Raw genomic sequence first — 20,795 nt, forward strand, 5'->3', positions numbered from 1 at the left:
ACATTGGCAATGAATAAACTATTGGAAGCTTCACAAACACAAACACAAACACAGACTATTAGGTAAGTAGATATAGTTTGAGGCCATTTGTCGCTCAATCAACACCTTCAATATAGGTTTATGCTCAGGTTCAATTAATTCGATTCATCCATCTTCATTCGATTCCAAGATATGCTACTATATGCACAGGCCTACAATACTCCTAATTTAGAGAAACGACACAGACCTATAACGTGTGAAAATGAAAACCTTTCGTTTTTCATATTCTCATGAATACTTCATATAGGGTAAGTGTTAGATATTTCCCTCACCAAAAGCTTGATTTAGCCTTTCCGTCCAAGAACATATAGAAGATTGGCAAAGCTTCACATGTGAGTTTAAACATTTAGGCCTATTCGCTGAAAATGTTAGACAGAACATTACAGTGTAGTGTAAAACTGAAAATCAGACGGAACTATGGATACAGGCATATTTGAGCAAAACAAGCCAGTAGTCAGACCTCTTTTAGGATACTGTAAAATAGAAAGGTTCCGAATAAAGATGAGGTAAGGTGAAGATATAGCCCAGGCCTTATGGCATTTCCATTTGGAAGAGTACATCACTCGGATAATTCAAAAGAACAGGCCTTGATATTGGAGAGAAACACGTTTGATTTGTTTCGCAGTAGGTATACTATACGCCTACAATATTTGATTCCATTTTTTCAGGCCTAAAATATTTTCCATCCTCTTGGCATTCCAAATAGATATAATCTTGTCGCTTAACATAGACAAAGGCTATATCATTAGTCTCTCTGTGAGATAAGAAAGAAAGATAGATCATACTGTAAATTCCACAGCTATGATTAAGATATAAATACATTATATACATACACCGAGGCAAGTTGCATCTTGTCTGTGCAGGCCATGTGCCATGTCGCAGGATGAGTCAACATTGCACACTGTAAAAAGAAAAACACCGTGTTTCCGGATATAGCTAGCCCCATTTATAGCGCCATTAAAGTTTATGGCAAGTAGACTAAACCTAAACGGGAATCTGTTAAAAGTATACACACAAAAGCCCGACGGTCAGACAATTCTTACGGATAATTGTTCATTGTGCGGAAGCTTCCTGTATTTTCAATAGGCTACAAGCATGCAAGAATAGTTTTAAAGGAATAGCCTTACCTAATGCCAAGTCATTTAGCAGTAGGATACGAAACAAATAAAACACTGATAGGCCTATATTTTTTGTGCTATTTTTGGACTGGACAACCGACAAGATTTGTACGAAAATTGTATTTTTTATTGAATAGCCGTTTCATTCGAGAGCATTATTATATTTGAGAAAAACAAGTCGTGCAATAACTTATTAAGTAGGTATCCTATAGTAGTAGGCTTTAGAAAATAGGCTATAGGCCTTTAAAATATTATCCCCCTCATTCTTCTTTTGTTTTCGATTTACAGAAACATATCAACACAGAAAATAAATCGTGACGTATCAGTTTTGAATGTTTAAGATGCATTTTGAATGACATTTTGTGATAATTTTTGAATATAATTGGTGTTTTTTGGACTCCTGCCGTTTGCATGTTTACATCCAATTTTTATTGAGGTGATACATATTGCTGCAATTAATTAAGTTAAACAATATTTATTTTAAGTATGTGACTAGTTATGATGGAGTATATTGAGGTTGATTTCCATGTAGTAACTGGTTATACAATTTAGGCCGTCATTGTAAATAAGAATTTGTTCTTAACTGACTTGCCTAGTTAAATAAAGGTTACATAAACAAAAGGTTCGAGATAGCCAGGTTGCTCGAGATGCGCCAAACACATCTTATAGCAGGACCCCTGTTATGAAAAGAAAACGGCAAACACATTCTGATGAGGGTGATTCCTATACATCTCCATACATTACCAAAGCTGTACAGTGGCACACAGTTAAAGTCCTACAATAAGGAGTACAGAATAGCAATGGGCCTCAACCCCGGGCTCAAAACTAATCCCTGTGGATAGGCCTTGTGTTACGGGGATTTTATCTTTCTCTGAGAACATTTGATCGAACAGTAGAGAGCAAAGGTATGACACACGTGTTTCCTAAATAACAATATAACATTACCAGATTGGTTCATAAACACATTTCTCTTCAAGATGTGGGAGCTCTAATCTCTCAAGAATAAACAGACTTCTTCTGATGTTGTCTCCAACACTGCAGTTTTATATGACCCATTCACCCATGCATAAACAATGATGTTATCCCAAAGGTTCGAATCCCGGGCCAGGCAATAGGAGAGACTAACCCTCAACTGGAGGGCTGCCAGTTTCAGAACCAAGCTACAATTGGCTGCCTTTGTGCCCTTGAGCAAGACACTTAACCCCTAGCTAACTCCTGGAATGCTACACTGCAGCTGACCCTGTGCTCCTCCCAAACTGCGGTGTGTTTGTCTTTGGGAGGGATGAGAACAGAAAAAAATAAGAATGTCTTTCTCTGATGAAGCAATATAGAAGGACTATTATTTTCTCTGATTCTATGGGCTGAACCATTGCTTCTCCACTGTTGGACCTTCAGTCCATGTATTCATAGAACCATAACTCAATGGTCCAAAAGCAGAAGACTAGGGTTTGGCTTAACTCCATATTTAAAAGTTATGATTGATAACATCTAAATTCCAATGTTCCACACGTGTTCACACATAAATCTAAAGTATGTCACTGCTGTCTCTGGGAAATCAGCCTGCAGCCATCATCATTATGATTAACAGTATGGTGAGGAGCAGTCTGTAAACCTTACCTCTTCTGAGGGTGATGAGAGGTGATACATTTCCTGCAACTTCAATGAATGTTTATGTATATGGAGGTATGTATGTATAAATGTATTTAATGTTTATGTATATGGCTGCTCTGAATAAGGCATGGCCAATATTTAACCTCAATAAATCAGTGATACTGTCAAGTCAGAGTGCATTAAGTGTTTTTATTTTATTTTAAGTTATGTATGAATGTATACAAATACATTGGTTACCTTACACACAAAAAAATGAGGATTCCTCAAGGGTTCTTTAGGAAGGGTGATGGTTCTATGTGGAACCATACTGACCCAAAGAACACTTAGAGCCCTTCAATGGTTCTTTGCATTTCAAAAAAGTGTTTTTCTCCTCTTTAAGTGATAATTAAAATGTGGGGGCGATGGCTCATTCGAATATTTTGGGGCGTGGTTAACTAACAGATATTTTTGTGTAACCGTGAGTGAGAGTGTCATTGCAGTTAATCTAATGTGTTGTGTTGCGCTGTTGACGGTGTGTTGTGAAAGACTAATGTGTGGTCTTGTTGACTAGTCAGTAATTCCTAGCTCTCTCCTCAAGGACCCCCAGCTGTTCCAGAGCCAGCACACCTGATTCAACTTGTTAATCAACACAATAATGAACCTATGGAATTTGAACAATATAATATAGCTATTAAACCAGATTCAGCATGATTCTACAAAAAACGTTGAGATTGACAAAGCATTATCCATAAAGGTTCCATAAAGAACAATAAAAAGGCTTCTATATAGCCACAAAAGGGTTGTCAACATAGTGGAATCCTTTTTTGATGCATTCAGAAAGTATTCACACCCCTTGACTTTTCCATATTTTGTTGTGTTACAAGGTGGGATTAAATTGATTTGTCTTTTTTTTGTCAAGGATGTACACAGAATACTAAATCATTTGAAAGTGGAAGAAAAATTGTATCATTTGTAAAAAAAAAAACATAATAATAATGAAAAATAAACACTAATATATCTTGAGTCACTACATGTTAAAATCGCTTTGGTCAGTGATTACAGCTGTGAGTCTTTCTGGGTAAGTCTCTAAGAGCTTTGCACACCTGGATTGTGCAACATTAGCACATTCTTTTTTTAGATTTTCAACCTCTGTCAAGTTGTTTGTTGATCGTTGCTAGACAGATATTTTCAAGCCTTGCCATAGATTTTCAAACCGATTTAAGTCAAAACTGTAAGTAAGCCACTCAAGAACATTCAATGTCGTTTTGGTAAGCAACTCCGGTGTCTATTTGACCTTGTGTTTTCGGTTATTGTCCTGCTGAAAGGTGAATTTGTCTCCCAGTGTCTGTTGGAAACCAGACTGAACTAGGTTTTCCTCCTCTGCTTAGCTCTATTCCATTTATTTCTATCCTAAATAAAACTCTGTAGTCCTTGCTGACGACAAGCATACCCATAACATGATGCAGCCACCACGATTGAAAATATGAAGAGTGGTACTCAGTGATGTGTGTTGTTTGTATTCAGGACATAGAGTTAATTTCTTTCACACATTTTTGGCAGTTTTATTTTAGTGCCTTATTGCAAACAGGATGCATGTTTTCAAATATATTTGTTCTGTACAGGCTTCCTTCTTTTCACTCTGTTATTTGTGTTTGTTGTTTTAACCTTTATTTAACTAGGCAAGCCAGTTAAGAACAAATGCGTATTTACAATGACAGCCTACCCCGGCCAAACCCTAACCCAGACAATGCTGGGCTAATTGCACACCACCCTATGGGACTCCCAATCACAGCCTGGAATTGAACCAGGGTCTGGTGTAACGCCTCTAGCACTAAGATGCAGTGCCTTAGACCGCTGCGCCACCCGGGAGCTCCATCATGGAGTAAGTACAATGTTGTTGATCCATCCTCAGTTTTCTCCTATCACAGCCATTAAACTGTAATTGTTTTAGTCACCATTGGCCTCATGGTGAAATCACTGAGAGGTTTCCTTCCTCTTAAGCAACTGAGTCAGGAAGGACGCCTGTATCTTTGTAGTGACTGGATGTATTGATACACCATCCAACATTTATTTAATAACATCACCATGCTCAAAGGCATATACATGTATGTATTTTTTTTTTTACCCATCTACCAATGGGTGCTCTTCTTTGCAAGGCATTGGATAACATCCATGGTTTTTGTGGTTGAACCTATGTTTGCAACTCACTGCTCGACTGAGGGACCTTACAGATAATTGTGTGTGTGGGTTACAGAGACAAGGTAGTCATTCTAAATCATGTTAAACACTATTATTGCACACAGAGTGAGCCCATCCAACTTATGTTACTTGTTAAGCACAGTTTTACTCCTGAACTTATTTAGGTTTACCATAACAAAGGAGCAGTTTTACTCCTGAACTTATTTAGGTTTACCATAACAAAGGAGCAGTTTTACTCCTGAACTTATTTAGGTTTACCATAACAAAGGAGCAGTTTTACTCCTGAACTTATTTAGGTTTACCATAACAAAGGAGCAGTTTTACTCCTGAACTTATTTAGGTTTACCATAACAAAGGAGCAGTTTTACTCCTGAACTTATTTAGGTTTACCATAACAAAGGAGCAGTTTTACTCCTGAACTTATTTAGGTTTACCATAACAAAGGAGCAGTTTTACTCCTGAACTTATTTAGGTTTACCATAACAAAGGAGCAGTTTTACTCCTGAACTTACTTAGGTTTACCATAACAAAGGAGCAGTTTTACTCCTGAACTTATTTAGGTTTACCATAACAAAGGAGCAGTTTTACTCCTGAACTTATTTAGGTTTACCATCATAACAAAGGAGCAGTTTTACTCCTGAACTTATTTAGGTTTACCATAACAAAGGAGCAGTTTTACTCCTGAACTTACTTAGGTTTACCATAACAAAGGAGCAGTTTTACTCCTGAACTTACTTAGGTTTACCATAACAAAGGAGCAGTTTTACTCCTGAACTTACTTAGGTTTACCATAACAAAGGGGTTGAATACTTATTGACTCAAGACATTTCAGCTTTTCATTTTTAATTGATTTGTAAAAATGTCTTAAAACATAATTCCACTTAGACATTATCGGGTATTGTGTGTAGGCCAGTGACACACAATCTCAATATAATAAATTGTAATCTTGGTTACCCCGAAGTAAACTTCTCTTGCCAAAGTTAGTCATTTCCTATTTGACTTCTTGGGGTAATGCCGTTAACAATTCGTATTACCTTTGTGCAAACGGAGGAAGCGAAGTCTCCTCCCTCGCAAACAAAAACTCAAAACCCCTCTCTTCCCCTAATATCACCAGTGTTTATCATGGCCAAAAGGGACATTTTAGTTTTCATTCATTTTTACAATATAGCCCATTTTGACTTTGCGGCTGTGGAAACAGTTTATCCTCCTCACACGGGCTTGAAAATCACTGATCCAGTTTAAGCACTGCATTCGCCCAATCCTGATTCGTCCAAATGATGAAAACCCGAAACCAGGAACTACTGCAGCTTCAACTGATATCAATACATTGGGCCAATTATGTTGAGATACTAGGTATATTGTTGACTGTGTCTCCAATAGACCGATATAACAATTGTCATTGTACATGGTACTGGAAAACTATCGCTCAAAACATGTCGAGCCACAGTGTTTGTCTGTTGGTAATATGAGGGATGGATTTCTAACTCTGTATGAAATGATTTATTACACTTACTGGTCATTTCAATGTATATGGTGATAAAAGTGTTACTAGATGTAACTGCATAGTCATTATATAAATAACTAATATGGTGCAGATATAACTAATACATTACAGATTGGAACAAGTCAAGTGTAGGCCTATCTATGTACAGTGCCTTCAGAAAGTATTCTCTCACACGCATTTATTTTTTCCACATTTTGTTGTGTTACAGCCTGAATTTAAAATTGATTAAATATATTTTTTTGTCACATCCGGTTTGCAACAAGCCACTAAAGTAAAACTGTAAAAAAAAATGTGACAAAGCAATTAACTTTTCGTCCTGAATACAAAGTGTTATGTTTGTGCAAATCCAATACAACAAATGACTGAGTGCCACTTCCATATTTTCAAGCATGGTGGTGGCTGCAACATGTTATGGGTATGCTTGTAATTGTTAAGGACAGGGGAGTTTTTCAGGATAAAAAGAAATGGAAAGGAGCTTTCCACCAGTCTGCTTTCCACCAGCAGGACAATAACCCAAAACACAAATCCAAATCTACACTGGAGTTGTTTACCAAGAAGACAGTGAATGTTCCTGAGGGGCGGAGGTACAGTAAATTCAATAAATTTGCAAAAATTTCTCAAAACAGGTTTCCACTTCCATTATGGGGTTATGGGTGAGAAAAAAAAAATCTATTTTGAATTCCGGATTTAACACAACAAAATGTGAAATAAGTCAAGGGGCTATGACTACTTTCTGAATGCACTGTAAATACAGACGTCCTGTGACAATGAGAAGCTTCTGGTCGTCAAAGTGGACTATGGAGAAATATGCAGGCTACGAGTACAACTTCAAGTTAAGTGGCAATAGTTGCATCAGAGCTACACTGTAAAAAGTAATTTGTTCTGCTAACAATTTTCCGTCCCAACTCAAACACAGGAGTGTGGTGGCACCTTAATTGGGGAGAACGGGCTCATAGTAATGGCTGGAACGGAATCAGTGGAAAGGTATTAAATGCATGAAACATGGTTTCCGTGTGGTTGGTACCATTCCATTTACTCCATTCCAGCCATTATTATGAGCTGTCGTCCCCTCAGCAGCCTCCACTGAACTGAAAGTATTTCAGTGTTCAATACTTAAGTAATAAAGTGTTTTGGTTATCTTTTTAAATTCTGATTAGTAATTTTCAGTGGTCGTGTCTTAATGTTTAACATTGTTTTATGTATTTCACAACTTGTCATTTTAACCCACTTTATAGCAGGCGTTGTTGAGCACGGTGCTCATTCCTCTAGCAGTAACGAGATAGGACGGTAATCATTACAGGAAGCTGCATTAGCCTCTATCATTAAGAGTGGGACACACCTTGTTGATGGTGGGAATGACTTGTCTCATTATTCAACATCAATTTGCCTGACGGTTTTGATATCTATTCATCATGATCAATTACAACTTGTAGCATACCATATGCTAATACTATTTTGGAAATATACATTTCATTCTTTAAACATGCATACAACATTGTGTAAAAATATCATAAAGTAAAAAATATATATATATTACCCACGTGGCACTAGTATATTCATAACTTGCAAAAACGTAATAATTCTATATCAGCACAACACAGAAGTGTTTTTTACTGAAATATCAATGTGTCTGACTCGTACTTTATTCATTTAAGTAAAGACACAAAACATAATAGAATCAAGCAAGAACAACTTATTTAATAAACATTACATTTACTTTAAAATATGAAATAATTATAACTTGTAAAATCTCAATCACTTTAGATTAGCAGAACACAAATAAATGAAGTTATACTTACTCAATAACCGAATATTTGTTAACTGTACTCAAACCCATTAAGTGATAAGAAATCTTATTGACATCTGAGTTAGTACGACTTTTATGATTTGAGTTCTACTGACTGTTGGAGATGTTTGAGTAGCCACTACTCAATTTCTTTAATGAGTTAGACAGTTACTTTTTATAGTGTAGTCTAATGGGTATTGGCACAATAATAATAAACAGTGAGCCTTTCCTCTAAAATGTTTTGAGGCTATAGTCTAGTCCAGGGCTGTCCAATCCTCTTCCTGGAGATCTACTGTTCTATAGATTTTCAATCCAACCCTAATTTGGCGTATCCGATTCAGGTAGTTAAGGTCTTGTTGAGCAGCTAATTAGTAGAATCAGGTGTGTTAAATTAGGGTTGGACTGAAAACCCACAGGACAGTAGATCTCCAGGAAGAGGGTTGGACTGAAAACCCACAGGACGGTAGATCTCCAGGAAGAGGATTGGACTGAAAACACACAGGACTGTAGATCTCCAGGAAGAGGATTGGACTGAAAACCCACAGGACGGTAGATCTCCAGGAAGAGGGTTGGGCTGAAAACCCACAGGACTGTAGATCTCCAGGAAGAGGGTTGGGCTGAAAACCCACAGGACTGTAGATCTCCAGGAAGAGGGTTGGACTGAAAACATACAGGACGGTAGATCTCCAGGAAGAGGATTGGACTGAAAACCCACAGGATGGTAGATCTCCAGGAAGAGGATTGGGCAGCCCTGGTCTTGTGTGTAGTCTACACTGTAAATAGGGTTATTGTGATTTTGACAGTAGCTTACAGGCACCTCGGTGGCAAGAACAATTCTGCATTTCATATTACACTTATTGTAATATAAATATGGTATCAAAGCAAGTACTGTGTAACGACACACACTACAATACAATACAATTGACTGCATTATACTGTAAAAAAGTAAAGCCTACCATAATCGGAATGAATGAAATTGAGGGGAGGAGTTTGTATTTCACATTATTTTACTGTAATTGCAAGGGATTGGTGCAAGCAGGTTGGCTGCTAAGTAAAGTGTTTACAAACATCGCAGCATATTTAAGCAATAGGGCCAGAGGTGGTGTGGTATATGCCATATATACCACGGCCAAGGGCTGCTCTTATGCAAGACCCAACACGGAGTGCCTGGATACAGCCCTATTTGTGCTTTGTGGTATATTGGCCATATACCACAAACCCCCAAGGTGCCTTATTGCTATTACAAACTGGTTACCAGTGCATTTAGAGCAGTAAAAATAAATGTTTTGTCATGCCTATGGTAGATAGTCTGATATACCACGGCTGTCAGCCAATCAGCATTCAGGGCTTGAACCACCCAGTTTATAAAAATGTATATTTGGTTTTTATATCACATGCACTTTTATAGACCTTAACAAAGGCTTATAAACCGGCAGCGACTACAGGGCATATGTTAAGGTTCAAGACTTCCTGCGCTCCCATCTTTCCCCTATACATTTTAAGTTCAAAATACAGCCATTATTTCCTGAACACAACATTTCCCCACAATGCACCATAATTTACAGTTTGCAGCAGTAAAACATTTCAGAGTATTTTACTGTTCATAATTTAAAACAAGTATCATGTCATTGAGTTTTCCGTTGCAGTGAGGGGTTGCTCGGTGTTGTGTAGAGGACAGACAGTAGGAGCAGTAGTCTAGCCCATGCACGCTCAGTCATTTAGTCATTCAGTCAACAAGTTCTCACAGCCAAGAACAGGAACGATTGTGAGCCATCTTGTTTATTCATCTTTTTATGTCAACAACAATGGCGGGGACACACAATTCCGTCGTTCACATGGGAAACACCAGCAAACGAGCATATTAACATCAAGAATATAACAATACGTACATAAAGATTATATTCAGTGCAAAAAAACTACTCTATTATCACCAGCACATTAAAAGAACACTCCTTACTTCTTAAAACCCTTGCAATTGTAGCAGGTATTATTATCACACACAGTCAAGTGCGTTTTCTATAGGCAGTTTTAGTTGTTGGGGAAAATATAGGTTTTCATCTAAACATAGCAGTGCCATTATTATTAAATACAAATTAAGTAAAAGGCAAATCTCTGTTTTAGTAGGTAGTGCCGTGGTACAATCTCGAACGACAAATCGTTTACTTGGCTTTGAGCTAACTGTGTCTTCCTAAGACTCACAAATTGTCTTAAACAAGCATAGGTATATATTGGGCAAATGATATATAATTGAATCATATAACGTTGATATAACACTATAAAAACAATATCATTTGAAATCTCTATTTAGAAATCTCTATTGCAATTTTCCCTGTTTTAGGTAGCGTCTTAAGGATTTTAAACGATTGCATGTCCCTGGTAATTTTAACAAAACTATATATGAAGTAAGAACCACATATTCTTGTCTTGGCCATTCACCACAAATGACAATGAAGTATAATAAAAACAATTAAAACATGTGTTTTACATATGGGCCTGTTGCTAATCAACGTTATTTCCCTCAGAAGTCACACTGCTGTCACGACGTTGAACATTGTTTTTAGTTACGTTTTGCTTACGATTTTAAATCACATATTTCGCAATGATGTCTATTGTGAATTTGTTGTGTATTTACAAGATTAGATTGGCATTGGTCAAGTTTAGTTGGACCTTGCGCTGTCTTCCTATATGCATTTGTTTGGTTATGCTGTTGTCAGATAAACCAAACAAAGCATATTCTAAAAGTAGCCTAGCCTGCTCTGTTAACTAAACATGCGTTTAAAGTTAACCCATACAAAGATCACCTATGTGCTACCATTACCTTTCCCAGATGTAATATTGGCAAATGCATATTGGAAGGAAACGTCCAAAACTACAAAATAACTCATTTGGATCCCTAAAGCATCGTTAGGAGGGAGAAATAGATAAATGATTATGCCAGCAATATCTGTAAGATGTTTTTTCCCTTTCCCTTGTTGACTAATAAAACCGTGGTCATAAAGTTGACGCTCTCTGCCTTCTTCTCTCCTCTCCCCATCTACTATATGGGACCTCTTTTTTTCTCGTTTTCTGCCATTAAACCATAAATGACCATAAAATCACTCCTTGGGATCAACTTTCTTTTTCTCTTCCACTTCTTTCTCTTCCCCCTCTTCCCCGTCACCGTCCTCGTTGCCCTCCTCGGGCTCGGGCTCGGGCTCGGGCTCGGCCTCTCCTCTCTGGCCCGGAAATGTGTCTTTGTTGTTTTCTTTTTTCCACTTCATTCGTCGATTTTGAAACCATATCTTGACCTGCCTCTCTGTGAGACTCAGGGCATGGGACACCTCGATCCGCCGCTTGCGGGTCAGGTACGGATTGAAGAGAAACTCCTTTTCCAGTTCCAGAGTTTGGTAACGACTGTAGGTTTGTCTTCCATTTCGCCTCCCTGGTGCTTAAATTAAATAGTAAATAAGATTAGTAAATAAGAATGAATTTGATGGTGGCATTAAAATTTCAGGATGAAAGAAAAAACAACTCTCAATCAAATAGTGTATAGGCCCAAAGTGCGATTACTTAAATAAATGAGATCATCTTTGTGCAATAAGATAATAGGACATACAGTAATAGCTATGATGGTTTGTATTTGGAGTCGGTTTAGCTTATAGCTACATTCCATTGAAAGGTACATGAGCTAGAAAGTACAAGCTAACATTTACTTTTTCAATGATGTAACAGGTAACTGTGTACGCACGCACGCACACCACACACAAAAACACACACACCTCACACACACAACGGATACACGTTCTTCTGCAGATTGTGGAGGAAAGTATCTTTAGGCCTAAAAAACATCTATCTGGTATCCCGTTAAAAACAATCTAAACGATCTAGTCCATAAGGTTTCATTCTAACTAGTTAACATCCACTAGCCTACTAGCTTGGTTTAGGGTAAGGAAATGTAAACGAAATGAATATCACGTAGAATAGTAATGTTAGAAGCATTACAAAGTACCTCATATTTGTTTTAAAAGTTATTTATTGTTACTGTAATAATTTGGTCATATTGGTCATAACATTTTTACTGCATTCTGGTTAGTAGGTTACTATTTTATTTAGGATGCACTTAGTTATACTTCAGGTACTTTAAATAACCATTGTTTAAACTGGATTTCAGATTTTTTTTTTATCATTTCAGATTTTCTCAACAAAACACAATCTTTATCACCAAAACCTTCGTCAAGTTAGCCAGCATTGGTTTTTAATGATTTGGGAATTATTACATGAGAACTTGGTTGGTTGTAAGAAGGTTATATGTTTATGTTATACCTTACATATTACAGTGCGAATGTTGTGTATACTTGCGAGAGCTATAGATAGGCCTAATCCATTTACTTTGGGTGAAATGTATATTTGCTGCACAAAAATGTAATAAATAAACAGATACAGCCTCCATTCCTTATGACATATTTTGCTTTTACGCACGTAGGTTACACACACACACACACACACACACACACACACACACACACACACACACACACACACACACACACACACACACACACACACACACACACACACACACACACACACACACACACACACACACACACACACACACACACACACACACACACACACACACACACACACACACACACACACACACACACACACACACACACACACACACATAATACACACATTTATAGCTATATAAAAAAAGAACACAAAATAATTCTAACCGTGGGGTCTCATCCAAGGAAACATAAGTGTGGGAGACGAGTTCTGATTTAAATGGCCTTGTCCTTCTCCGGGGTTAGAGCCGTTAGACGATTTACAGTCTGGGTATTGCGCGAGGCTTGGCTCTTGCTGGGTACCATAAAGCGGTTGTCTCGGAAGAGCTTCATATCCATAAAATTTCGTTGCGTCTCCATGGCAAGCCAGTGCGCAGGGGTTCTGTTGGTATGCAGGGTTGGAGATCCCCGTGGTCCCATGGTGGAAAAAATCCTGGACATGATGGGACGGCTGTTGAAAGCCCGATGCAGCTGCCCCGGGTCCGTAGACCAGCGTGTGGCTACGGGCAACGCTTTGTGGGAACCTGCAGTCGTAGTAAGTTGGCTCCAGTGATTCACAGCCTTTGTATTTGGAGAAAAGAGGGTTAACAAAATATGAGCTCATTGTTTAGTTTGCATTAAACAACAGACGAGGTTTCTTCGTTGTAGAATATCCCCTTTTGGATTGTGGCAGCCTTTTGTTTAGGTTCCCAGTCGCACACAGCGCAGACTGACAAACCGGAACTAGATGGAGAAACGCTGCCCCTTTGGACAGTCTCAGGCAGCTCTCTCGCGCTCCAACACTCTTCTCATCGAGTCTCTCGCACTATCTCCAGTATCTTCTCTTTTTCAGCCTCAAATCCGGCTCATGGTGTGTGCTTTGGATGCATTGAGGTTCACGCTGGCTTGCTCCGCCGACACAGTCACAAGCGTTTGTTCTTTTCTTTTGCTTCCCACCCAACCACCCCCACCACAATTCCCCCTCCCAACACCAATAGCCCCCCTTAATTTTTCCACAAGCTGTCAGCGGGTAGGCTACATACCCCTTAAGAGGCAACATGCACTAACCATTCTATTAGATAAAGGAGTTCAAATTGATGCATAAGATGTGAAAATTATCAAATCAAAATATCGTTGTGGTCATATTACTCTTACACGGTGCTTACATGATACATAGAAGTACACACATATAGCCTAACGAATAGAATAAAAAGGCTTTGTTCATAAAGTCCTCATGTGTACCCTCGTGTTATACAGTTTCTGAGCCATTCCTTATACCAACTAATGGTTTAAATTGGATGCTGTTAGCCTTGCCTATCATAAATACTTGGCCTACACAATAGCACTGCTTGCGGGCCCGCTATACTGCCTGCTATTATGACAGTGAAACAAAACATATAGTCCTATATAACTTTAAAAACAAGTAGGCCAGGACTAGCATATACAATATGGGTAAGTCTATTGATAATGGCATACAATAATAAGGCTATAATGACATCTGTAACAAAATCACAAAAATATAAAAATGTCTAACCCGTGTTGCTCAACATTAGCCCGTGCTACGTGCTCATACTTGAGATATATATAGGTCTAAGCGATTTCCCAAGTCCCTCGCGCACTTAAACTACAGAAGGCCGTGAAACACCGTAACGCTCAAATATAAACACGACCTGTTGTGAATACCCGACTCACGGTACTGACCCTGTTAAACCTATGAGTAGACGTAGTAAATATGCCGCTTGCATTAGATGTCTCGTTATTTCTGCGTACATATTGCTGGTACAATATTTATTTCAGTTGTGTCTAGTGTAGTTGCAGCAAAGTCTCTCCCTGAATGCGCTCATGTGGGTTTTGTGGTGTTACTGACGATTTTTACACATGATCGTAAAATAGGAAAGGCACACAGTGTATAGACTATAAATGTATAGACTTGTCGTACAGTCTATAAATATGCTGATTAATGGTCTTTGTTGCAATTTACCGTCGTGGAAATTTAAGCTGCGATTACAGACATATATCAACAACAAAAACACAGGAAATAACTATAAAACCCTCACCGTTATAATACTGCTTCTGATGTAGGCCTATCATTTCTAATAATAACATTATTATTACAATAACTATTCTTCTAGTATTATCATATTATTATTAGGATCTAGTATTAATGTTAGAATTTGTATTAGGGTAATTGATTATTGAAGCCTTTAGTGGTATTTGTCAATAAATTGAAATAAATACTTTCTTTATTTGTTCATTTTACTTGTTTGAAGATGTTTTCTTCTTAAAGTGGTTTGATACGGAAATGTGTCATATTCTATTAAGTATATATATGGTGGCTAATACAAGTGTATGGTGCACGGTCCACGGCTCTCCACGGGAAAACTAGGCCACACCACTGGCGTAAAAACAGTGGCAAAGGAGTGATTTAAATTGGCTTAACTTGAAAAGTGTGATGTTTTCAAATGTTAGTCCAAATGTTAATGGAGCATCAATGTTGGTGCACATATGCAGAATCAACCTAATCGATTTGCTAGCAGTTGTTAACAGTTTACAATCATGTATAATGAATCCATAACATGTATACAAATCAGCTTTAGTGTGTTAACAAATATTAGGCTAATGTTCTACTAATGTAAAGGTCATAAAATGTGGAAATGGGACATTTAGGTAAAGGAATGTACAAATACAAAATAGACCTATCCTAGAATTATGATGCTATACACACAACGCGCATGGAAGGATCAACAGGCATAATCTATGTCTCCTGTACCCAGTCCTACAGGTGTCAATTATATCACAACATTTTTTCATAAAAATGTGATGAATGACCGAAGCAGCATTTGTTTCATCAGTAAACCTACAGGCATACGCCTAGCCCACTCCCTGTTTATGCACCACGCAAATCCACAGCACGGAGGCACTTGCGGCACAGGCCCAAACAATCGGTCAACAGCGCCATCTAGTGTTACGGTCGATCACCAACATTCAACCGCACCATGCATGGTTTTATCAAACCCACATATATTACACGAGGGGAAAATGCAGTGGACGACATAACAAATGTGTTGAATATGTATTTCACGATCCGTCAAATAAACTATATTAGTAGTCTTCCTACGTTTAGCGTCTGCTTTTATTTCAGTAGACTCAGGATGTTGGTTTTCATGATACTGTCCTATGGGTTGTCTTCTAACCAGTATAGTTACATGTACATTGTCCAATGCGAATATGCTGCTTTTGACGTTGGTTTCTTCTTGCGGTCAGATAGCCTAGGTCTACTCTGACCCGCTCAGAGAGGGGGCTGCCCTTAGAGGTTGGCAAATGTAGCCTAGGGGCGCGCTGGGCCAGTAACTTAAAGGCTGCTGGCTCGAATTCCCGAGCTGACAAGGTAAAAAACGGTCGTTCTGCTCCTGAACAAGGCAGTTAACCCACTGTTCCCCAATAGGCCGTTATTGTAAATAATAATTTGTTCTTTATTAACTGACTTGCCTAGTTAAATAAAGGTTCAATAAAACATTTTTTTTAAAGGCAGCGGCATGTTTGCGGTGGGCCCAACAGACAAACTAGCTGCAGCAAGCCCCCTTTGAACGAGTCCAACATCACCCACCATCCCACCATTAAAACCATAAAGTAATTTAGCCCAGACGTCTAGCCAGTTAGTCGGGTTTGCTTTGTTCGTCTGCATTTGAGACAATCAACTGAGTTCTAGCAGGGCTGTAAACGCAGCATTTTTGTCCTGTGCGGAAATGCACTGGATTGGGCTTTGAAATTACAGCATCCTGTCCGTATTGTTCGACACCACAAAAAGGCAATTTAGGCCAAGACCCAGTAAACAAATGCCAGACATGGGAATTTATTTCACGTTAGAACATTTTAATTTCGTTACCTTTCAAATAGGTGCAATGGCTCGAAATGTGTTTCTAACTGTAATTTAGTTGAGGTAAAAATATTTCTTTTTTCCTTTTCTTATAAGCAAGTTGACTGGAAAGAAGATTTCGGTTATAGCTTTAATCCGGGATCTCAGTCGCACGATTCTTACAGGCCCTAAACTTTTCCCTTAGCTTGTCACACACGTAACGTTACAGGGCCTTATTCAATTTAGAAAATGTGCCAAATTGTTAAAGGTTAAAGATATAAGAATATCTTAACCAGCAGCTGTTAGTGTTCCTGTTTTGAAAAAGAATTGCGAGTGACACAGATATGATAGGTCTGTGACGACACAGGTTTATTTGTCAAATTTGCACATGAAGTTGACAACGACATTTCCGTTGTTTGTCTGCCATTTTTATCACGAAATAAATTGATATATTTTTCCAAGTTATGAGTAATGACGGTTTCTAATTTGTTCTATAAAACATTTGACTACTAAATGTTGATTTATATGTCTTGGATGTTTACAATTAGACCTAGATGTGGTTTAAATGTGGGTGTTTGTGGATACTTGTGGTGGCCTGTGCATACATAGTGGATTTGTAAACATATATTAATGCATTCAAATATAATTTGTGTCACAACACCATATAAAAGGAGTACACAAAAGTTTCGTTAAATCATATTTAGTTACGTCATTATGGTGTTGGCCTACTCGAAATAATCCCCCATTTACGGGCGCACGTCGTGGCCCTAAGAGTCTGCAGAGCCTGGAAATGCTAACAGAAGACTGGGAAACGTTCCATCTGCTTCCAATATTCCACTTGCGGGGAAATGGGGATATTTAAGGTATTAAAGCTGTTTCTCTCCAGATTAACAGAAATCTGGTTTGTGTGCATTTGTGTTGACATCATTAATATACTGGCTTGGTCTATTTGAAGCGCCTCAAACGTATGTCGCAATATTCTGTTTTACATTGGTTTGCATGGGTAGTAAGATTTTATGCATATCTACGTCTGTTTTGTTAAGAGACATTGCTTGAAAATAAATACAGAAAACACAAGAGCCTCATGATAATTTTTATATTTGAGTAGGTCTATATCTACACGTTCTATAATGAATGGCACGTGTCTATACAATCAAAATAATACGAAACGCACAAACAGGTACACCGAACGGATACGTTACCACATATACACAAGACAGACATACAGTTGTTAAGAGGGCAGATGTTATCTTTCTGTACAAAATATGCTACAACACCTGCATAACATTCACAAGAAACAAACATGGAAGGAATATTCGCACGGACATCATAAATTATGGAGGGTAGAAATTAAAATAATCCCAGTGTTCCATTCCTTATACGTCGGGACAGTTATACATTTGTTCAAAATATGTTTAATTCAAATGTCCCTTATGTAAATAAACATATAGGCCTACAGGTATCTTCACAAGTGCAAATGTTTTCTTTCCTTGAAGGTTATTTTAAACCTGGACAAGGAAAGGTGCATGTGGTGAAACAAAAAATATTTAGCATCAAACATGGAAGGTGGGCTTAATAAAAAATAAAAATAAACAACATCCAACATTAAGAAGGGGGCGTCATGTATTTTGGTTTATCTTTGTTGTTATCCATGGCAATAGTGGTTATTTTACTGTTGTCTGATTCTTGTTTTTGTCCTTTGTCGTTATTGTAACCATTCCTTTATTATTGTTCTTTGTTGCGGTCGGTTTTTTCCTTGTTCATTTTCTTCATCTTCATCCGCCGGTTCTGGAACCAGATTTTGACCTGCCTCTCCGTGAGGTTGAGGACTCTTGCCACCTCGTATCGACGGTCTCTGGTTAGATACATATTGAACAAAAACTCCTTTTCAAGTTCGAGAGTCTGGTATTTTGAATAAGGGCACCGCTTCTTCCTTGTTGAACGCGCGTGAATCCAGTTTGCAACTGGGTTATCTGAAAATCAACACATAAAAACAGATAACACATTATCAGTCAGCAATAATATCAAACGTGAAGCTATGACGCATGATAAGGCCTTGTACTTTTTGGTCTCCAAAAGCTACGCTAGATCTCAGAGGTAGTGGTGGTCCCTCAAATGTATTAGTAAATATAATGCTGTAGGAAACAACCGTCAAATGTATCTTTTAACGTTAGAACATTTAGTGATGCTCTTCCAGCTTTTCCCTTTCTGGGACTTCTGAGAAATGCCATCGTAAAATACTCAATGCCTATTCGCTTTATAGGCCCATAAAAACGGCCTGTATGTCAAGCCTTTACATGTCAGTGAAAGTCCCTCGAATATGTTGCAAACATTCCTCAACTGTTGGGGTTATATCGACAATTGGTTTGGAATGGAAAAAGATTATGTAGGATGACAACAGACAACATACACGTACGCTACGCCGCGATGCTACTGTAGTTCCTTATCATGGTTTCTCTTTGGTCTTTTTCTAGGGAGGATCCAGTTTTACTGACATAGCAACATAATATCTCTTTAAAATATAATTGTAGTTTATTTACTAGTAGACTATGGGGGATATAGTGGCATAGTCTACTAGCATCGTAAAATAGTAGCATAAACCATAGTGGCCATACAACATGGTTTATAATGATTATTAATATTGGCGGTCCCAAATCTTGGGTAAAAAGTATTTGGCATCTAAAACACCAAAACAGATTTGCTGAGATGCGGGCATGTTGCAGAGTCCCTCAAATTTACAACGTCCATAGGTTTTTCGAGTAGTTTATAACCAGCTCGTCGTTTTATAGCCCAATCCAACTAGCGTTTGTCTCTTTACGGTCCCTCGAGGTAGCCCCCTAGCCGAGTAGATTCAGTCGAGGAAAGAAAGGGGGATGAAATTATGGCAGATAGACGCTATGGCCTAGCTCTAAACCAAATCAAAGGAACACAGACAGAATCTCTTCCAAACTATTCCCATTCCCGGTTTTCAACAAGGGGCTCGAACTTACTCGGGTCTAATTCTGTCTTCTCGTCTTTATGCTTCCCGAAAGCCAAAGGCTCGGTCTCGGGAGAAGGGATGTTTGGTTGGGTCTTTTCTCGGATGTCAGCGGTGGTGCAATATATATAATCCGTGTAGGTGCGTCCATTGGAGGCGAGGCAGTCACTGGGTCGATGCTCCTGGAAGGCGTCGGGCTTCAGCCCATAGTGTCTGGCGTTAGCCGGGTAGCCTGGAAAGGACATTGCCCCCGAGATCGGCTCCAGCCATGACCGCACATACCTTGAGTCCGTTCCTAGATGAGGTTGATGGCTGTATGGATGGTAAACCACTGAGGACTGGGAGTGAACAGGGGTCCAGGATGTAGTAAAAACGGATGGTTTAGAGGCAAAGCTGCAGGAGGGATAGTCACCACACTCCGATACGAGGGACGTCGGACGAGGGCCGGTAGGGTGCGAACCAGAAGCCGAGAATCGAGCCGCAAGAACATCCTCGCTTTCGTGGTTTATCAAGGAATCTACATAATAATTACTTAAGGGAACCGTGGCCGACATGTCGATGCTGCCAGTCTATTTTACATGCATCCGATTATTATTTGGAGTGTATGTGTACTTTTTTTATCTACCCATAGAACAATCAAGGCAGGTAATTATTTCTCAAAGCTTCCCCGGCTGCTATTGGCTGCCGAAGCAACACGTGATTATATTTACCCCCACAAAAATTGCACTGTGGATCAATGCGCGAGTTATCCTGGCATAGCATTGCACACTAGACATGGATTCTAGAATCATATTCAGATGATTTTTCCCTGGATGCATAAGAGGTAAATTCCACAGTATTATGTTCTGACGTTGATCAAATAGCAGCAAAAATTAGTAGAATATGTGAAACTAGTCGTCAAACAGGCTGGGGTTGGCTAGGTATGAAATCGTAGGCACTATTTTCTGATGTAATCAATCTCTGTCTAATGTCTCCGTAGTCCAGTTTTATGCGCGTATAGACATAGTTCAGTAGTAAAATGGATCATTAAACTCACTCTCTAACACATTAGGCTTTGAATTATTCTGCGTTTTTCATTGTATAACGGTGTTTATCTTTTCATATGGAGAAAATCTAGTCTACTTGATTTTATTTTATGAGCAGCCTGCATAGATAATATTGTACATTATATCCTACGACCATTGCACCAAAATG

At 38.6% G+C, this 20,795-nt stretch overlaps 3 protein-coding genes across 10 annotated transcripts in view; all 3 read right to left on the bottom strand.

Moving 5' to 3' along the window:
- Positions 1–20,795, bottom strand: part of hoxc4ab (homeobox protein HoxC4ab) — a 103,057-nt gene that overhangs the window by 67,645 nt on the left and 14,617 nt on the right. The gene's annotated exons all lie outside the window — the stretch shown is intronic.
- Positions 10,000–13,714, bottom strand: hoxc8ab (homeobox protein HoxC8an). 2 transcript variants are annotated; one of them, XM_014146887.2, is made up of 2 exons: positions 12,958–13,714; positions 10,000–11,657 (listed from the first exon to the last, which is right to left on the bottom strand). In XM_014146887.2, the coding sequence occupies exons 1-2, from the start codon at positions 13,391–13,393 to the stop codon at positions 11,332–11,334; spliced, it is 762 nt and encodes a 253-aa protein (XP_014002362.1). In that variant the 5' UTR covers positions 13,394–13,714; the 3' UTR covers positions 10,000–11,331. The 2 variants fall into 2 exon arrangements, with proteins under 2 accessions (XP_014002362.1, NP_001133006.1); NM_001139534.1 differs by having other exon boundaries at positions 11,042–11,663; positions 12,958–13,699.
- On the bottom strand, positions 18,223–20,351 carry hoxc9ab (homeobox protein HoxC9ab). The gene is made up of 2 exons (NM_001139533.1): positions 19,615–20,351; positions 18,223–18,597 (listed from the first exon to the last, which is right to left on the bottom strand). Exons 1-2 carry the CDS (start codon positions 20,153–20,155, stop codon positions 18,350–18,352), a joined length of 789 nt encoding a protein of 262 aa, NP_001133005.1. The 5' UTR covers positions 20,156–20,351; the 3' UTR covers positions 18,223–18,349.

This window comes from Salmo salar, chromosome ssa15, assembly GCF_905237065.1.
Source record: "Salmo salar chromosome ssa15, Ssal_v3.1, whole genome shotgun sequence".
In the NCBI taxonomy this organism is placed as follows: Eukaryota; Metazoa; Chordata; class Actinopteri; order Salmoniformes; family Salmonidae; genus Salmo; species Salmo salar.

Coding starts and splice junctions, on each gene's coding strand:
- hoxc8ab (NM_001139534.1), bottom strand. CDS start 13,393: ATGAGCTCATATTTTGTTAACCCTCTTTTCTCCAAATACAAAGGCTGT. Junction 11,664..12,957: donor TCCTTGGATGAGACCCCACG/GTTAGAATTATT, acceptor ATTTAATTTAAG/CACCAGGGAGGCGAAATGGA.
- hoxc9ab (NM_001139533.1), bottom strand. CDS start 20,155: ATGTCGGCCACGGTTCCCTTAAGTAATTATTATGTAGATTCCTTGATA. Junction 18,598..19,614: donor GAAGACAGAATTAGACCCGA/GTAAGTTCGAGC, acceptor GTTGATTTTCAG/ATAACCCAGTTGCAAACTGG.